This window comes from Salvelinus fontinalis, chromosome 4 (genome assembly GCF_029448725.1).
Source record: "Salvelinus fontinalis isolate EN_2023a chromosome 4, ASM2944872v1, whole genome shotgun sequence".
Taxonomy (NCBI): domain Eukaryota; kingdom Metazoa; phylum Chordata; class Actinopteri; order Salmoniformes; family Salmonidae; genus Salvelinus; species Salvelinus fontinalis.
Window position 1 is genome coordinate 18394146 of NC_074668.1, and position 19715 is coordinate 18413860.

Genomic DNA, 19715 nt, shown 5'->3' on the forward strand with positions numbered 1-19715 from the left:
AATCTATTTTTCAAAGGAGACCTGGTTCGATTTAATTAGGCTTGTCTATAAGATTGAGAAGTAAGTCGTTTAAATAAAAAGGTGCCATCTACTTTTCGGTCTTCCTCAAGAATGGCTTTACATTTAACTGTAGTCTCACGGGACCATCCTTCCAAAGCCTGTCATGCTACTTACTGTAGGCCTAATACACATATGTCTATCAAAATTCTAGTGTTACACACCATATCTGTGTTTTACAATGTTGTAAATGTAACTCATGACATGGTTCATTCTCAATGGGTCATTATCAAATTATAACTTTTCATAGAGAGCATTATTTTTGTATTATTTTGTAGCCTAATTATTAACATGCAATGTTGCATAGAATGAAAAATATATACACAAACATTCAACAGACAATATGGATCCACATAAAATGCTTTATTTTCACAAAGGACCAGTTATCCAACCAGGGTACAATGCCACTGTATATTCTTGGTGTGCGATAGATTGCACTATGGATCACCAAGTCTGCTGAAGCTAGACTAAATTATGCAATGCGGCTTAACATGCTAACTGTGCTTATTGCTGTTAGCATGTAGCGAAAATACATCAGGACTGCCATTTCAGATAGTTGTCATGAAACATATTTAGCATTTGGCAAGAGAATTTGAGACATTGGAGGGTAATGTTTCATCATGTACATTTTTCTCCATTGGAACTCATGCACTGTGGTAGACAGTATCTCCTGGTGAGATAAGAGAAAGTTAGTTGTCACTTCCACACAGGGCCAGTAAGATCTTCTCATAGTCTCCATTGGTGTCATCCTAAGGGGATAAGAGAGAGCACAGTTACTCTACAAAATAAATAATGTTTAGACACCATATTATAAACTGGGTGGTTCAAGCCCTGCAGGCAGATTGTCTGACGGCTGTGGTATACCACAGGTATGACAAAATAATTATTTTTTACTGTCCTAATTACGTTGGTATAGAGTTTATAATAGCAATATGGCAGCTTGGGGGTTTGTGATATATAGCCAATATACCATGGCTAAGCGCTGTGTCCAGGCACTCCACGTTGCGCGTAAGAACAGCCCTTAACCATTGTATATTAGCCATATACCACACACCCTCAGGCCTTATTGCTTAAATATAACATATTTTGACAATTATTTTCAGATTCCAAATTTCTCCATTTCACACATGGTCAGTCTTCTATCCTATCTTGAATTGGACCCAGAAATCTGAATACTTCATACAATGTGATGTCCTTAAAACTCCGATTAAGCCTAGTCCTGGATTTAAACTCATTCTCAATGGAGAATCTGTTGAAAAAGCTTTAAGGTCTAGTACTATGCTTAATCTGGGTCAGGGAAACAGTTCCTTGTCTTTTATTGCCACTTTGGCAGTGGAGATGTTTGCTCACCAGAATATCCTGGTAGAGGGTTTTCCCAAACGTCTTCTGGTACGCTTGTTTGATCCGGGCCATGTCCACTTCAGAACGGCTCACCATGATACGGGTTAGAATCTTGGTCCTGGTTCCTTTACCCTGGGGTATGGCACAGGCACACAAACTGAAGATTTATAACCAGATAGTGCAAGGTCCTTAGCTTGAACCGAGATCTGTTTGTGCTTTCTTGTATAGTATATGTGCATAAATGTTTTCTTCTCTAGTTCTTCTGTAGATTGTCAACTCTTAAAACTGAGACGTATTCATTAGGTAGAAAATTGACAGAAACAGGTAGGGAATACATGGATGTGTCCAATAAGAAACACATTTTTGCTTTAAAAATGTTTGTCTAGTACATAAAACATACTGTAAGTATGCTTAAGAGTAAACAGACCTTCATGGCCAAGTTGAGAATCTCAGCAAAGAAAGCAGGCTTGCTTCCAGCACACTTCACTGAAAGACAGATAGCAAAACCAGTCAGGTGACATCATAGAGCAGCATAGACAAGAGGCAGCATTCCCCAAAGCTGTCGCAAGGATATCGGAATGGCCATGAGGTGACCAGTGCATTGCAGGAGTTGTAGTATAGTGAATGTGCCTTTGGATAATGTGCCATCCCATCTATTTATAAGTGATGATTATTTTATACTCGAGAGACCAATGTAAATTTGTTCAGTGTGGGCTTTTTGTGCATGAGTAAATGAAGGACATTGTGTAATGTAACAGGACTGATGCCCAGTGAAGGGTGTGATGCAGCAGAAGACATGGATTGAGGGTGATGCACAGATTATTTAAAAGACATTGGAACATTACTAGGCTTGGTCCTGGCAGTGCCATCTCACCCAAGGCAGTCAGACAGTTCTCAATGTCTCCCTTCAGTTCCAGGTCGATAGCCTTTGTCACACCCACCTTACTGTACTTGGAGTACTTCTCAAACACTGAGAGAGAAAGAGAGAAAAATAATGATGTACTTGAACCGCTCACACAGTATCAAGTCATGTGTGGTTGCACATACAGTGTATGAAAAAGGGAAAACACACACACATCTGTATTCAAGTAGCATTTGTGGTGCGTTGACAAACATTTTGCCCGACTTCAGTGTCTAACTGATGACAAAAACAATGTAATTAACAGGTGGTGAGAAAATAAGTGTGTGTGTGTGTGTGTGTGTGTACTTAAATAATCATTTGGTGGGTGCTTATATTTGTCCTACTTCACACATGCACAAGTGAATATTAGATGCATGTGTGACTTGGAAATGTATTTTTTGCACATCCCAAATCTGAGACAACCTCTCTCTCTCTGTGAGAGTGTGAGTGAGTGAGAGAGAGGGGATTCAAGAAGTTGGTCATTTGGCGCTGGTTCCTTCACAGAAGGGATGTTAGATTATTATTGTTTCTTCAGAAATGCCTTTGAACATTCATGTGCCTTAATAACAAATTGTGTATTTTCTGTAAAATATGAATACATCTGAAACATGTTTAATTACAAGCCTAGTTTAGCCAAGGAGAAAGCACTGAGCTACACTGGAGCTACGAATTCCAGTTGGCCTATCTGAAATGGATCTTTGTGGTTAAATTGTTTAAGCGAAAGATCGACAATTTATGGCATTTACGGCAGCCAGTCAAGTTGAGCCCGCTCTGTGGTTGTCCCATTAGGCAAGGGATTTTTTAAAAACTGAACACAGAATTCCAGCAGCCGAACAGTGCTACACTGGGGCGTCGCAAAAGCAGTTGATTTTTTTAAATTTATATTAGAGTGTCTAGTTTGAGAAACAGATGCCTCACAAGTCCTCAACTGGCAGCTTCATTAAACAGTACCCACAAAACACCAGTCTCAACGGCAACAGTGAAGGGACTCCGGGATGCTGGCCATCTAGGCATAGTTCCTCTGTCCAGTGTCTGTGTTCTTTTGCCAATCTTAATCTTTTCTTTTTATTGGCCAGTCTGAGATATGGCTCTTTCTTCACCTCTTCACTGTTGACGTTGAGACTGGTGTTTTGCGGGTACTATTTAATGAAGCTGCCAGTTGAGGACTTGTGAGGCGTCAGTGTCTAGTTTGAGAAACACTAATGTACTTGTCCTCTTCCTCAATTGTGCACCGGGGCCTCCCACGCTTTCTATTCTGGTTAGAGCCAGTTTGCGCTGTTCTGTGAAGGGAGTAGTACATTGTGTTGTACGAGATCTTCAGTTTCTTGGCAATTTCTCACATGGAATAGCCTTCATTTCTCAGAACAAGAATAGACTGAAGAGTTTCAGAAGAAATGTCTTTGTTTCTGGCCATTTTGAGCCTGTAATCGAACCCACAAATGCTGATGCTCCAGATATTCAATTAGTCTAAAGAAGGACAGTTTTATTGCTTCTTTAAATCAGCACAACAGTTTTCAGATGTGCTAACATAATTGCAACAGGGTCTTCTAATGATCAATTAGCCTTTTAAAATTATAAATTAAAACGCAACGTTCCATTGGAACACAGGAGTGATGGTTGCTGATAATGGGCCTCTGTACTACTATGTAGATATTCCTTAAAAAAAATATATATATACATTTTAAATCAGCTGTTTCCAGCTACAATAGTCATTTACAACATTAACAATGGTCTACGCTGTATTTCTGATCAATTTGATGTTATTTTAAAATGGGAAAAAAAAGTGCTCTTTTCTTTCAAAAACAAGGACATTTCTAAGTGACCCCAAACCTTTGAACGGTGGTGTGTGTATATAAACTCAGCAAAAAAGTAAACGTCCTCTCACTGTCAACAGCGTTTATTTTCAGCAAACTTAACATGTGTAAATATTTGTATGAACATAACAAGACTCAACAACTGAGACATGCTCCAGACATGTGACTAACAGAAATGTAATAATGTGTCCCTGAACAAAGGGGGGGGGGGGGGGGGGGGGGGTCGGTCAAAATCAAAAGTCAGTCAGTATCTGGTGTGACCACCAGCGGCATTAAGTACTGCAGTGCAGTACTCATGGACAGCACCAGATTTGCCAGTTCTGGCTGTGAGACGTTACCCCACTCTTCACACCAAGGCACCTGCAGGTTCCCGGACATTTCTGGGGGGGAATGGCCCTAGCCCTCATCCTCTGATCCAACAGGTCCCATTAGGTGCTCAATGGGATTGAGATCCGGGCTCGTCGCTGGCCATGGCAGAATACTGACATTCCTGTCTTGCAGGAAATCACACACAGAACGAGCAGTATTGTCATGCTGGAGGGTCATGTCAGGATGAGCCTGCAGGAAGGGTACCACTTGAGGAACGAGGATGTCTTCCCTGTGTCACACAGCGTTGAGATAGCTTGTTGTCATTAAAGGCACAGTCCAATGATGCTGTGACACACCGCCCCAGACCATGACGGACTCGGTGTAATGCTCACTCTGACGATAAACGCGAACCGACCATCACCCCTGGTGAGACGAAACCACAAATCGTCAGTGAAGAGCACTTTTTGCCAGTCCTGTCTGGTCCAGCGACGGTGGGTTTGTGCCATAGACGACGTAGTTGCCGGCAATGTCTGGTAAGGACCTGCCTTACAACAGGCCTACAAGCCCTCAGTCCAGCCTCTCTCAGCATATTGAGGACAGTCTGAGCACTGATGGAGGGATTGTGCGTTCCTGGTGTAACTTGGGCAGTTGTTGCCATCCTGTACCTGTCCCGCAGGTGTGATGTTCGGATGTACCAATCCTGTGCAGGTGTTGTTACACGTGGTCTGCCACTGCGAGGACGATCAGCTGTACATCCTGCCTCCCTGTAGTGCTGTCTTAGGCGTCTCACAGTACTGACATTACAATTTATTGCCCTGGCCACATCTGCAGTCCTCATGCCTCCTTGCAGCATGCCTAAGGCACGTTCAGGCAGATGAGCAGGGACCCTGGACATCTTTCTTTTGGTGCTTTTCAGAGTCTACAGAAAGGCCTCTTTATTGTCCTAAGTTTTCATAACTGTGACCTTGCCTATCGTCTGTAAGCAGTTAATGTCTTAACGACCGTTCCACAGCTGCATGGTCATTAATTGTTTACGGTTCATTGAACAAGCATGGGAAACAATGTTTAAACCCTTTACAATAAAGATCTGTGAAGTTATTTGGATTTTTCAGAATTATCTTAGACTGAAAAAGGACGTAAATTTTTTGGCACACAAATATATATATACACAAATATATATATACACAAATATACACACACACACATATATATATATATATATATATATATATATATATATATATATATATATATATATATATATATATATATATATATATTACACATACATACATACTTACATACATACACCAAGTCGGAAGTTTACATACACTTAGGTTGGAATCATTAAAACTTGTTCAACCACTCCACAAATGTCTTATTAACAAACTATAGTTTTGCCAAGTCGGTTAGGACATCTACTTTGTTCATGACACAAGTAATTCTTGCAACAATTGTTTACAGACAGATGATTTCACCTTATCACAATTCCAGTGGGTCAGAAGTTTACATACACTAAGTTGACTGTGCCTTTAAACAGCTTGGAAAATTCCAGAAAATGATATCATGGCTTTAGAAGCTTCTGATAGGCTCATTGACATAATTTGAGTCAATTGGAGGTGTACCTGTGGATGTATTTCAAGGCCTACCTTCAAACTCAGTGCCTCTTTGCTTGACATCATGGGGAAATCAAAACAAATCAGCCAAGACCTCAGAAAAAAAAGATAGACCTCTACAAGCCTGGTTCATCCTTGGGAGCAATTTCCAAATGCCTGAAGGTATCTCGTTCATCTATACAAACAATAGTACGCAAGTATAAACACCATGGGACCACGCAGCTGTCATACCACTCAGGAAGGAGACGCGTTCTGTCTCCTAGAGATGAGCGTACTTTGGTGCGAAAAGTGCAAATCAGTCCCAGAACAGCAAAGGACCTTGTGAAGATGCTGGAGGAAACAGGTATAAAAGTATCTATATCTACAGTAAAACGAGTCCTATATCGACATAACCTGAAAGGCCGCTAAGCAAGGAAGTAGCCACTGCTCCAAAACCGCCATAAAAAAGCCAGACTACGATTTGCACTTTTCATGGGGACAAAAATCATACTTTGGAGAAATGTCCTCTGGTCTGATGAAACAAAAACAGAACTGTTTGGCCATAATGACCATCGTTATGTTTGGAGGAAAAAGGGGGAGGCTTGCAAGCCGCAGAACACCATCCCAACTGTGAAGCAGCATCATGTTGTGGGGGTGCTTTGCTGCAGGAGGGACCGGTGCAAAATAGATGGCATCATGAGGGAGGAAAATTATGTGGACATATTGAAGCAACATCTCAAGACATCAGTCAGGAAGTTAAAGCTTGGTCGCAAATGGGTCTTCCAAATGGACAATGACCCCAAGTATACTTCCAAAGTTGTGGCAAAATGGCTTAAGGACAACAAAGTCAAGGAATTGGAGTGGCCATCACAAAGCCCTGACCTCAATCCCATAGAAAATTTGTGGAAAGAACTGAAAAAGCGTGTGTGAGCAAGGAGGCCTACAAACCTGACTCGGTTACACCAGCTGTCAGTAGGAATGGCTTATTATAGGAAGCTTGTGGACGGCTTCCCGAAACATTTGACCCAAGATAAAAACTTTAAAAAAGGCAATGCTACCAAATACTAATTGAGTGTGTATGTAAACTTCTGGCCCACTGGGAATGTGATGAAAGAAAGAAATGCTGAAATAAATCACTCTCAACTATTATTCTGACATTTCACAATCTTAAAATAAAAGTGGTGATCCTAACTGACATAACAGGGAATTTTTTACTATGATTAAATGTCAGGAATTGTGAAAAACTGAGTTTAAATATTTGGCTACGGTGTATGTATACTTTTGACTTCAAATGTATACATACATAGCGAAAGTATTCACCCCCTTGGCATTTTTCCTTTTTTGTTACCTTACAACCTGGAATTAAAATATATTTTTTGGGGGGCGGGGGGGGGGGGGTGTATATCATTTGATTTACACAACATATTATGAAACAAGAAAAAAGACAAAAAAACTGAACACTTGAGCGTGCATAACTATTCACCCCCCCAAAGTCAATACTTTGTAGAGCCACCTTTTGCAGCAATTACAGCTGCAAGTCTCTTGGGATATGTCTCTATAAGCTTTGCACATCTAGCCACTGGGATTTTTGCCCATTCTTCAAGGCAAAACTGCTCCAGCTCCTTCAAGTTGGATGGGTTCCTGCTGGTGTACAGCAATCTTTAAGTCATCCCACAGATTCTCAATTGGATCGAGGTCTGGGCTTTGACTAGTCCATTCCAAGACATTCAAATGTTTCCCCTTAAACCACTCGAGTGTTGCTTTAGCAGTACGCGTAGGGTAATTGTCCTGCTGGAAGGTGAACCTCCATCCCAGTCTCAAATCTCTGGAAGACTGAAACAGTTTTACCTCAAGAATTGACATGTATTTAGCACCATCCATCATTCCTTCAATTCTGACCAGTTTCCCAGTCGATGAAAAACATGATGATGTTCTCGGGGTGATGAGAGGTGTTGAGTTTGTGCCAGACATAGCATGTTCCATGATGGCCAAAAAGCTCAATTTTAGTCTCATCTGAGCAGAGTACCTTCTTCCATATGTTTGGGGAGTCTCCAACATGCCTTTTGGGCAAACACCAAACGTGTTTGCTTATTTTCTTCTTTAAGCAATGGTCCTATGGACAGATACTCCAATCTCCGCTGTGGAGCTTTGAAGCTCCTTCAGGGTTATCTTTGGTCTCTTTGTTGCCTGTCTAATGCCTCCTTGCCTGGTCCGTGAGTTTTGGTGGATGGTCCTCCCTTGGCAGGTTTGTTGTGGTGCCTAATTCTTTTCATTTTTTAATAATGGATTTTTATTTATTTTTTTAAATGGTGCTCTGTGGAATGTTCAAAGTTTCTGATATTTTTTTTATAACCCAACCCTGATCTGTACTTCTCCACAACTTTGTCCCTGACCTGTTTGGAGAGCTCCTTGGTCTTCATGGTGCCCCTTGCTTAGTGGTGTTGCAGACTCTGGGGCCTTTCAGAACAGGTGTTTATATACTGAGATCATGTGACAATTAGACTGCACACAGGTGGACTTTATTTAATTTATTAAGTGACTTCTGAAGGTAATTGTTTGCACCAGATCTTATTTAGGGGCTTCATAGCAAAGGGGGTGAATACATATGCACACACCACTTTTACGTGTGTATTTTTTTGAATATTTTTTTAATTTCACTTCACCAATTTTGACTATTTTGTGTGTGTCCATTACATGAAATCCAAATAAAAATACATTACATTGCATTACAGGTTGTAATGCAACAAAATAGGAAAAAAAACACCAAGGGGGTGAATTATTTTGGAAGGCACTGTGTGTGTGGGTGTATATACACACACCCACACATACACTTTCATTACATATAAAGATAGAGCTTTACAGCCTTATTCTAAAATCTATTAAATAGTCGTCGTCCCCCCCCCCCTCTCAATCAATCTACAAACAATACCCCATAATGACAAAGCCAAAACAGGTTTTTAGAATTTTTGGCATATTTATTAATGCAGAATTATCACATTTACAGAAGTATTCAGACCCTTCACTCAGTACTTTGTTGTCTTCTTGGGTATGACGCTACAAGCTTGGCACATCTGTATTTGGGGAGTTTCTCCCATTCTTCTCTGCAGATCCTCAAGTGCTGTCAGGTTGGATGTGGCGCTGCGCTGCACAGCTATTTTCAGGTCTCTCCAGAGATCTTTGATCGGATTCAAGTCCGGGCTCTGGTAGGGCCACTCAAGGACATTCAGAGACTTGTCCTGAAGCCCCTCCTATATTGTCTTGGTTGTGTGCTTAAGGTTGTTGGCCTGCTGGAATGTGAACCTTCGCCCCAGTCTGAGGTCCTGTGTGCTCGAGAGCAAGTTTTCATCAACGATCTCTCTATACTTTGCTCCTTTCATCTTTCCTTCGATCCTGACTAGTCTTCTAGTCCCTGCCGCTGAAAAACATCCCCACAGCATGAAGCCACCAACACTATGCTTCACTGTAGGGATGGTGCCAGGTTTACTCCAGATGTGATGCTTGGCATTCAGGCCAAAGAGTTCAAAGTCTCATGATCTGAGAGTCTTTAGGTGACATTTGGCACACTCCAAGCTCACTGTCATGTGCATTTTACTGAGGAGTAGCTTCCATCTGGCCACTATCATAAAGGCCTGATTGGTGGAGTGCTGCAGAGATGGTTGTCCTTCTGGAAGGTTCTCCCATCTCCACAGAGGAACTCTGCAGCTCTGTCAGACTCCCTGACCAAGGCCCTTCTCCCCCGATTGCTCAGATTGGCCGGGCGGCCAGCTCTAGGAAAAGTCTTCTTGGTTCCAAACTTCTTCCAATTAAGAATGATGGAGGCCACTGTGTTCTTGGTGACCTTCAATCCTGCAGAAATTATTTGGTACCCTTCCCCAGATCTGTGCCTCGACACACGCCTGTCTCAGAGCTCTACGGACAATTCCTTCAACCTCATGGCTTGGTTTTTGCTCTGACATTCACTGTCAACTGTGGGACCTTAAATAGACCGGTTGTGTGCCTTTCCAAATCATGTCCAATTAATTTACCACAGGTGGACTCCAATCAAGTTGTAGAAACAGCTCAAGGATGATCAATGGGAACAAGATGCACCGGAGCTCAATTTCGAATACTTACTTATGTAAATAAGGTATTTCTGTTTTGTATTTTTAATACATTTGCAAAATTGTCTTAAAACCGGTTTTCACTTTGTCATTATGGATATTTTTGTAAATTGATGAGCTAAAAAAACATTAACTCAAACATTAATGAGTAAGGCTGTAACAAAATTCCGGAAAAAGTCAAGGGGTCTGAATATTTTCCGAATGCACTGTATATATGGAAAAATAAATGAGGACATCTTTCGGTCGACCAAGATTTTTTTGTTTTTGGGGACACCCCTAGTGGTTTTACAAGTTCGTCAACTTTCAAAGCAGCATAACTGTCCATGTTTCGAGTAGACTTAAGCTCACAGAGTTGTGCCGTCACATATTCACCTTGGCGGAGATGAGAAGCACTTCTGTTGGTCAGAATGTCTATGAAGACAGAGCAGTCTGTTCCCTTCCTCTTCTCTCCAGCCTCATACAGGGCCTATGGACCGATAGAGTAGGCACAGGCATCACATACAGGAATCACATTACACATTGACTTCTTAAATTCTCTCACATACAGACACAAACACACTCCCTCTCCCTCTTTTCTCCATACCCTGGCATCACTGTCAGCAAGTTCCTGGTTCACCATGGAGTCCTCAATCCTAGCAGCCTACAGTGTGTGAAGGGGGGGAGGGGGGTGGGTTTATTTTTCCAAACTATTCATCCGAAGTTAAACAATAACACACACACACACACACACACACACACACACACCTTGCAGAGCGAGAGCAGAGCATTCCTGAAGTCTCCACCTGTGTCAGATTTGATGTCATTTTCCAGCTCCTTTTTGTATTCTAGCAAGAAAAAAAGCCAGGATTATTGGCTTGTTGTAACTATCACATCACGTACAGGACATTTACATATTGCAGACATAAACATATTACACACCTTCCTTATAGACCTTCTTTATCTCTTTGATCTCTTTATTGGTCCTGGAGGCCAGAATCTCAATCAGAGTATCCTCATCTGTGCCCAATCCCTGAGAGAGATAGGTGAGAGGGGTGAAGGGTCAACAAGGACAAAAGGGTCACAAGTCAAAGCTGAGACAAAAGAGCCCAGGATCAGATGACACAAACACAAAGAGCAGGGCCATGTTCCTTATACCCAAAATGGAACAAAATAGGCAAACAGGGGACTACCTGCACTTACAAGTCTATCACTATACCAGACACCGCACTGCTAGCATATAATGTTCTATGAACCAAATGTTTCCTAGAGCTTGGTGAGAGCGTGGTTGTCCCATGGTTATTTTGCATACAACCTTCCGGGAATGGTGCAGGATAGTTGCTTGGCTTTGGAACATTCTCAGCACATTTAAGGAACTTGACCAAAAAAACTAATATAATAATAATTGCCATTTCATTACCTTAACATTTACTAAAACCACAATAAAACATTAAACGTTCAAAGAACGTTATAAAGCGAATTTAGGCCTAAATTCAGTTTGTGAGAAAACAAGCAACTATAGCGTAGAGAATCATTGTACCATCTAAACCGCTATGAAATGTGACCTTTTCAGGAAGCTAAATGTATGTCGCACGTCACTACAGGAGAGGCATTTAAATATAAACAAATACATTTTGTTTATAGTGACTTGACAACAGGACAAACAAGTGTTCATCCATGTATACAGGTAAGAGTCTAGCTTCATTTTCTGGTATTATACATTTCTAATTTAGTCAGAAATAAGTTGTTTTCATTTTAAGTTAAAGCGTACTGTTAGCTAGCTTGCGAAAGATAGCTAGCCAGCCAGCAACCTAACGTTAGGTGGATGATCTGCAATCCATTTCCATTTCTAGTTAGTCTATTGTTAGCTAGCTAACATTGAACCTAGTTGGTTCGCTTTAGCTACCTGAATATTCAAACTACAGCATTTCATGCATGGTGGCTAGCTACAACAATCCATTTGTACTGTAGCTATGGGTTGGGATTATGGTTTATTGTTCAGCTACCTACCTGTCTAAACAGAATACTCCACTTCGCCAGACGATTACATAACCCATCAAGTTAGCCAGGTGTGTCTGGGGGTGATTATGGTGATCTCTTGTATTTCATGAACATGTGTACATGTCTAGACAATAGTGACCCCTCCACTTAGCTTGATGTGGCTGGGGGTGGTTATAGCATTTCTTTCACATGAACCATTAATTTAGACAATATTTGTATAACCATTTCACTGTTCCGTTTACACCTTTATCCTGTACACGTGACAAATACATTGATTTAATATACTGTGTATTTACCAGAAACGGCAATATGAAGAACAGGACCTGCACCAAAGTCAGATTAGGATATAGGACTAGAGTGTATTTTTATTACTATTTTTTATATTACTTTCAGCACTTTTAGTATTGACATTTTTGGATGTTTACTACACTACCTTACTCACTCTGTTTAGCACATGGCCTCATGTGAATCCTTAAAGAGATGGGTGGGGTTTAAGAAGGGGTGCTGAATGGGTGTAGACAAAGAAGAGCTCTCTAGTAGGTGTACCAAAACATTCAAGGACCATTTTCTCAAAGCAGAATTACTTTCCCATTGTTCCTCAAATGCAGTGTATGATATACCACTGTAGCTCTGAGTCTGTACTTTTATCCAATGTAAAAAACACAATTTAAAATGTTGACACATAAGACTGAATTGAGGTGGTGGGTCAAATATATTTTCCATAACCAATAATATTGTAATTTCAGCCGTTTGAAACTGGTGTACAAAACCAAACGTAAAAGACGCAAAAACAAAACTTAACGGTAAGCATAGAAAAAGTGCACATAGAACAGATCTACTGCTTCTTAGACTTGCTTTCAACGAGAAAGAAATGTGAGTTATACATCTGTCAATGTGAATTTGGTCGGGTCACCCAAAAAGTTACACAATGCAGCTTTAAATGTATTCAAATGTATTAATTGGCCACACCTGATCTTAATGAGCGCTTATTTTCCTTTGAAAGGGTGTTTGTTTGAATAGACTAAAATGAACCGCTTTGTATGTGTTAAAAAGATATGGCATGGCGCAATAAACTAATTCCATGGATAGAGAACAGAAGATTATAGGTTCGAATCGGATTGACTCCATGCCACAATTTAAAAAAGAAATGTGTTTGCATGATTAATAATGCCTTAGCAAATTAAGTTCCATGTGTCCTGTGATTGGAGTTAACGCAAACTAAGTTAGCGGTGTTATTATACTGAACAAAAATAAAACGCAATTTCCACAATTTTACTGAGTTACAGTTCATATAAGGAAATCAGTCAAATTAAATAAATTCATTAGGGCCCAATCTATGAATTTCACAAGACTGGGAATACAGATATGTAGTTGTTGGTCACAGATACAAAAAAAGGTAAGGGCGTGAATCAGAAAACCAGTCAGTATCTGTTGTGTCCACCATTTGCCTCATGCAGCATAACATCTACTTCACATAGAGTTGATCAGGCTGTTGATTGTGACCTGTGGAATGTTGTCCTAGTCCTCTTCAATGGTGGTTCAAAGTGGCTGGATATTGGTGGGAACTGGAACACGCTATCATAGAAGTGAATCCAGAGCATCGCAAATTTGCTCAATGGTCTGGTGAGTATGCAGGCCATGGAAGAACTGGGACATTTTCAGCTTCCAGGAATTGTGTACATATCCTTGCGACATGGGGCAGTGCATTATCATGTTGAAACATGGCAGCGGATGAATGGCACAACAAGGGGCATCAGGATCTTGTCATTTTATCTCTGTGCATTCAAATGACCATTGATAAAATGCAATTGTGTTCGTTGTCTGTCGCTTACACCTGCCCATACCATAACACCACCATAGGGCACTCTGTTCACAACGTCGACATCAACAAAACGCTCACCCACACGACACCATACTGCCCGGTACAGTTTAAACCTGGATTAATCCGTGAAGAGCGCACTTCTCCAGCGTGCCAGTGGCCATCGAAGGTGAGCATTTGCCCGCTTAAGTCAGTTACGATGCCGAACTGCAGTCAGGCCAAGACAATGGTGAGGACGATGAGCACACAGATGAGCTTCCCTGAGACGGTTACTGAATGTTTGTGCAGGAATTCCTCGGTTGTGCAAACCCAGAGTTTCATCAGCTGTCCGGGTGGTTGGTCTCAGACAATCCCGCAGGTGAAGAAGCCTGATGGAGGTCGTGGGCTGGCATGGTTACACATGGTCTGCGGTTGCGAGGCCAGTTGTACAATCTGCCAAATTCTCTAAGACAACGTTGGAGGTGGCTTATGGTAGAGAAATGAATATTCAATTCTCTGGCAACAGCTATGGTGGACATTCTTGCAGTCAGCAAACCAACTGCATGCTCCCTCAACTTGAGACCTGTGGCATTGTGTTGTGTGACAAAACAGCACATTTTAGAGTGGCTTTTTCTTGTCCCCAGCACAAGGTGCACCTGTGTAATGATAATGCCGTTTAATCAGCTTATTGATATGCCACACCTGTAGGGTGGATGGATTACCTAGGCAAAGGAGAAATGCTCACTAACAGGGAAGTAAACAAATTTGTTCCAAAAATCTAAGAGAAATAACCTGGGGGGGGGGGGGGGGGGGGGGAATTCAGCTCATGAAACAGAGACCAACACTTTACATGTTGCATTTATATTTCTGTTCAGTATAAAAAAAGTCTAATTGAAACATTCACAGAACCTTATTAAATTACCTTCAAATAAACTATAATTTCCATTCTTAGAACATTAATAAAACCTCCCAGGAAAACTTTAAAGGAACCATAGGAACCTCCATGCAACCATTTTACCAGTCAGGAAACGTATGGCTTAGTTACCAGAACCAATGGGAAACCAAAAACATACATTCCCACAACTTCCTAGAAACCAAATGTGCTAGCTGGGCTCACACACACTCCACATGCACAGACTTGTGTATCCTGAAACTTAAAGTACCGTAGGTACTCATCACCACTTTTCTTACCATCTCCTCACATATTAAAACAGTTCCACCCATTGTATAAAGAATCCCACCCATTTTATAAGTCCCACCGTTATTACACAACACTATAATAAAGCAGAATGAGTCACTATGGGTAGGGTGTTAGGAAGTGGGTGGGTCTGACTAAACAGCAGAACGAGAATACAGGATGACATCACAGCTTCCTCTTTAGAAACAATTCATTACTCTTTAAACATTTGTACTATACAGTATCTGTTACCATCTGTAGTATTGTATATTCTTAGAGTGAGTGAGTGAGTGCATGTGTACCTTCATGGCCAGTTTGAGCTGTTGGGCGTCATATTGGGCTGGTGTTTTGAGCAGTGCCAGAACCACCTCCTCCAGCTCTCCATTTAGGGCTGACTTCAGGGCAGTCTCCAGAGGCTGCAGACAGAGGGATGATACACACTTCCACAGTCATACACGTGTGTGTTTTAGCTTTCCAGGTGCACCAGGTTTCTGGATTATGCACGTTTTGCATTGTTCCATTGATCCTAAAGTTCAAATTCCACCCACGAGCTGCCAAACCAAACACACCTAGTGGGTGTCCCGTCTTACCTTGCCACTAGCCTTTTGGTAGCTAGCTTTGATCTGCTGTCTCTGGGCATTGCTCCTCTTCACCAGCACATCAATGATGGTGTTCTCATCTACACCTACGTCACAGAGACAAGATGGAATGACTTGTTCAATAGATGGGTTGGCTCACAACGTCACGAAAATGATGAGCATGCATCGGTGTGGCTAGAAGGTGTGTGTTATGATTCTGAACGGTCAGATAGCTAGCAACAAATGACAAAAAGCTGTCATGTAGGGAATCGTGGGTATCTTTTTATTGATACCATGTCTTGTTTTGACTAATGTACTCTCTTTGCTAATATGGCTAAAATTCACTAGATAGCTAACCAACAACTTCAGACAAAGTATAGCCAATCCCATCTGTTTTGCCACATAGTTGTACACTCGTCAGTTTTGTTGCTTAACAGCCAACCCGTCTCTAGGAAACACCATTGCCTAGCTTAATCCATGAGCCCTTATCCATTTTTTAACTAACACAAAGAATCTGTGTGGCCCCAGGCTTACGGTGAGAAATCTTTCACTGCTACAAAGCAAAAGACAATAGAAACAGACATGTACACACATGCTCACATTCCCTCCCAGAATGTCCTTCTATGTTGCCTCATGTTACACACGGAGTGAGTTCTATTCTAACACATTCAAACATTATTTGTGTGTGTGTGTGACAACCTTACCTTTGGCCTTGATGGCCTTATCCAAGATGCCTGCATCCCCATCGGCACTGAAATGCGGGTAGGGAGTCACAGTGCCCTGATTGAGTAAGGTCTGAGACAGAACAATTTCACTTAGCTGCCATGCAGTGAATCAATGGATACCTTCACAAAATGTAGAGAATAGTTCAGAAGCAAAGAGAGAAACATCCTATCAAGGAATAGGGATAGAGTGGGAAAGAGAAGGAATTGTGCATTTTGTATTTTTGGTTTCTAATGGTTCTGAACCGAAGGGCTCCACCTACTCAATTCCTTCTATGAATCACAAGATAAGTATGGTCATCCATCTCTCCTCCCATGACTCTCTGTCTCAGACTGACCCTCTTTCTTTACCCTCAACATCCATCACTTTTGCTCTCACTCTGTCCTCCCCCGTCCCCTCCTCTCTATCTGGCTAGAAATGTACAAACACAGCCTGGTAAATATTTGCAGATTCGAGGCTATTCCTCAAGCAAGTGGAACAGAACCCTACCATGTCATCGGGCATGCCCAGATAGACGGTCTGTTCCAGGAAGGCTGCAACGAAGGACATGGTGGAACAGGTCTGCAGAGAGGAATAGGGGGATTCAGTAATAACCACAGTAAAGTATTAATAATATCCTCTATATTGACACCAAAGTCTATTGAATTTCTAAAATAATTATAGTTGAAAAACTAATTCTTTGATGCCAGAATATGCTACAGTAACAGACCATGCATATATTTTGTCAAACTGTATTTCATGGACTCACAAAAGTAAACAATGTCTCTGCCTATGATAGGTTGCCACTTAGATCTGCTAATCATCATTCCATAGAATACAACAACTGGATAGACATGTGTTTGAGGCTGTACAGATTATGTATGTCACTGCAGAACAAACTGCCCCCATCTATCGCACAATGTTAGCAAAAAATCTGGTGATGACCGCGCCTAACTGGAATCATGTAGAACTCACATAAAACTTTAACCGTTTCGTCACTTTTACTCAGTTCAATGTTTTTCTGCTTTTCAAGACATAACATGATCTGCTCACTCAGGTAAATGCAATCGTTACAGAAAATAAGGAATCAAAATAACTCTGAAATGTTACTACTGCGCCACAGCCACTGGCTACCAGATCAGAGCGACAAAGAAACAGGGAAGTTAGTTTCCCATCTAAACACGTTTCAACGTCCCGAAAAAGGAGAGTTCCCAAATGCTAAATATAATGGTTCATGACAACAACAAATTATTGTTATCTAGGATTGGAAGTCGAAGTGCTCAATTTCCTGCAGAAGGTATATTGAATCAAAAATTTGATATCTTACCAGCTGGCCACAGGTAGGGACTGAAACTTTCTCAGACTGAGATTGCAGGGGGGTTGGGAATTTGCACAACCATGTATATATATGCGAAAAACCCCACCTACAGTAGCAACGGTGCAGCCCACACTCGCAATACGTACCATTGGACAGGCACTTCTGGTTGCAAGACTGCGTAAACGTTTCCATGCAGCGCAATAAAGTTGTCAGTAAATTAATAGCAGCCATGTCGAAAAAAAAAAAAACAGTTGGTCCTGACACAATTTGGTTAAATGAAACAGATGTGGATTGTTTAATAAGGTTCCTTCTTGTGTCGATGTGAACAAATTCAATATTTAATGTAGACACTATACATTGAAGTAAAATGTGATTTCTTATCCTATGGAAGTTGTGCTTCGATCTGGGGTTACAATTACCGGTAGGCCAAAAGGGGTTCCCTTGATTTTTAAATGAATGATATTTAGCCATTGAGTCTTGAAGAATATAACCTATAAATACTTCATGACCTGCGTTACCCATCAGAGCCCAATATATAAGCTTGTTTTACTACATTGTTTGTAATGTTTTTTTTATTTATTGTAAACAAACACTGTAAAGCAGGGTCCCCAACTGGTGGCCGGGTGGTTTTATGTGCCCCAAGTTTAATGAGCAAACATAATAAACTGTAAAAACACCAGGAAATAAGTCCCAAGTGATTCTTATTTAAGAAATCTGTTCCTGAGTATATATATAAATATAAGCAATGCTTGAAATGTTTCACTTTTAGTCAAACATATCTGTTTGGACTTCTTGTGGTCAATTTGCAGTCTACGCTCCGGCCCCCCGACCATCCGCTCAAGAACAAAATCATCCATGGCTGAATCTAGTTGATGATCCCTGCTGTAAAGCTTTAGAACATGATTCAACTATCACTTTTATCTCATGTATAATCCTCCTTTGAGGCTGGCGGTAAAGAGTGCTTCACGGGTGTGGTTTACTAGCTACCTCCTGTGGTTGTTAAGGCCACAGGTCTGAGACCTGATGCTACCTGTAAATTGCCTGCCAAGCTTGTGCCTGCCTCTGTCAATGTTATTTTAAAGAGTTACCTGCATATTTGTTTGTTTTGATACATTTCTATACATTAGTGAGAGGACACCACCCCTTTTCACTTCTCTTTGGTAATAGGTAAAACCCTTTGGGTTCCCACCTTTTAGGTTCTGCTTTGCCTCATTGAAAACACCTTAACTTCCTGCGCATGATGACTGACTGTCCATCCACACCTGTACAACACCTGTAGCAGGCAACCAGCAGACACCGCCCACAGATCTGCTCGAGCGTACACGCTTTCAAAAAAGGGTTTCAAAAGGGTTCGGCTGTCCCTACAGGAGAACCCTTTTTGGTTCCCTCTGTGACATGGAATCCAAAAGGGTTCTACCTGGAACCAAAAGGGTTTTTACCTATTACCAAAAAGGGTTCTACAAAGGGTTATCCTATGGGGACAGCCAAATAACCCTTTTAGGTTCTAGATAGTACATTTTTGGTTTATAGATAGCCACGAGTGTTATATCATCTCAGGTATATGGTCTACGTAAAACCAAACACACCTGGTTATCTTGAATGTAGGCCTATCATCCATGACTATGTGAACAGTGATTCCCAGAGATCCTCCTTTGAGGCTGGTGGTAAAGAGTGGCTCAAGGGTGTGGTTTACTAGCTATCTCCTGTGGTTGTCAAGGCTGTCTGGGACCTGACACTAACTTTAAACTACCTGTCCAACATGTTTCAACATTCCATGCTTCATACAATGAAGATGTTTGTACACGTTACTCAGAAGGAGTAGACTACAACCTTTTCAAAGCATGCACATACTAGGGTTGAGGAGAAACTGATTACATGTAATAATGTAGAGGATTCATTATTGGATGACTTTTAAATTCAGTAAGGATGTTTTTTGTTATCGACCAAATTGTATTTATTTTGTAATATTTTATCATTATCAGTTATCTCAGCAGGGTTGTTGTGAGATGCTCTGTTACCCTGAGTAACAAGACTATCAGAGATAAAGT

General features: G+C 41.1%; 1 protein-coding gene across 1 annotated transcript; it reads right to left on the bottom strand.

Moving 5' to 3' along the window:
* Positions 1–401: 401 nt before the first annotated feature.
* LOC129853232 (annexin A1-like) lies at positions 402–17873 on the bottom strand. The gene is made up of 13 exons (XM_055919036.1): positions 17677–17873; positions 16860–16931; positions 16352–16442; positions 15660–15754; positions 15372–15485; positions 11036–11126; positions 10862–10941; positions 10701–10757; positions 10490–10583; positions 2273–2368; positions 1826–1884; positions 1408–1530; positions 402–806 (listed from the first exon to the last, which is right to left on the bottom strand). Exons 1-13 carry the CDS (start codon positions 17857–17859, stop codon positions 747–749), a joined length of 1215 nt encoding a protein of 404 aa, XP_055775011.1. The 5' UTR covers positions 17860–17873; the 3' UTR covers positions 402–746.
* Between the last annotated feature and the right edge of the window lie 1842 nt (positions 17874–19715).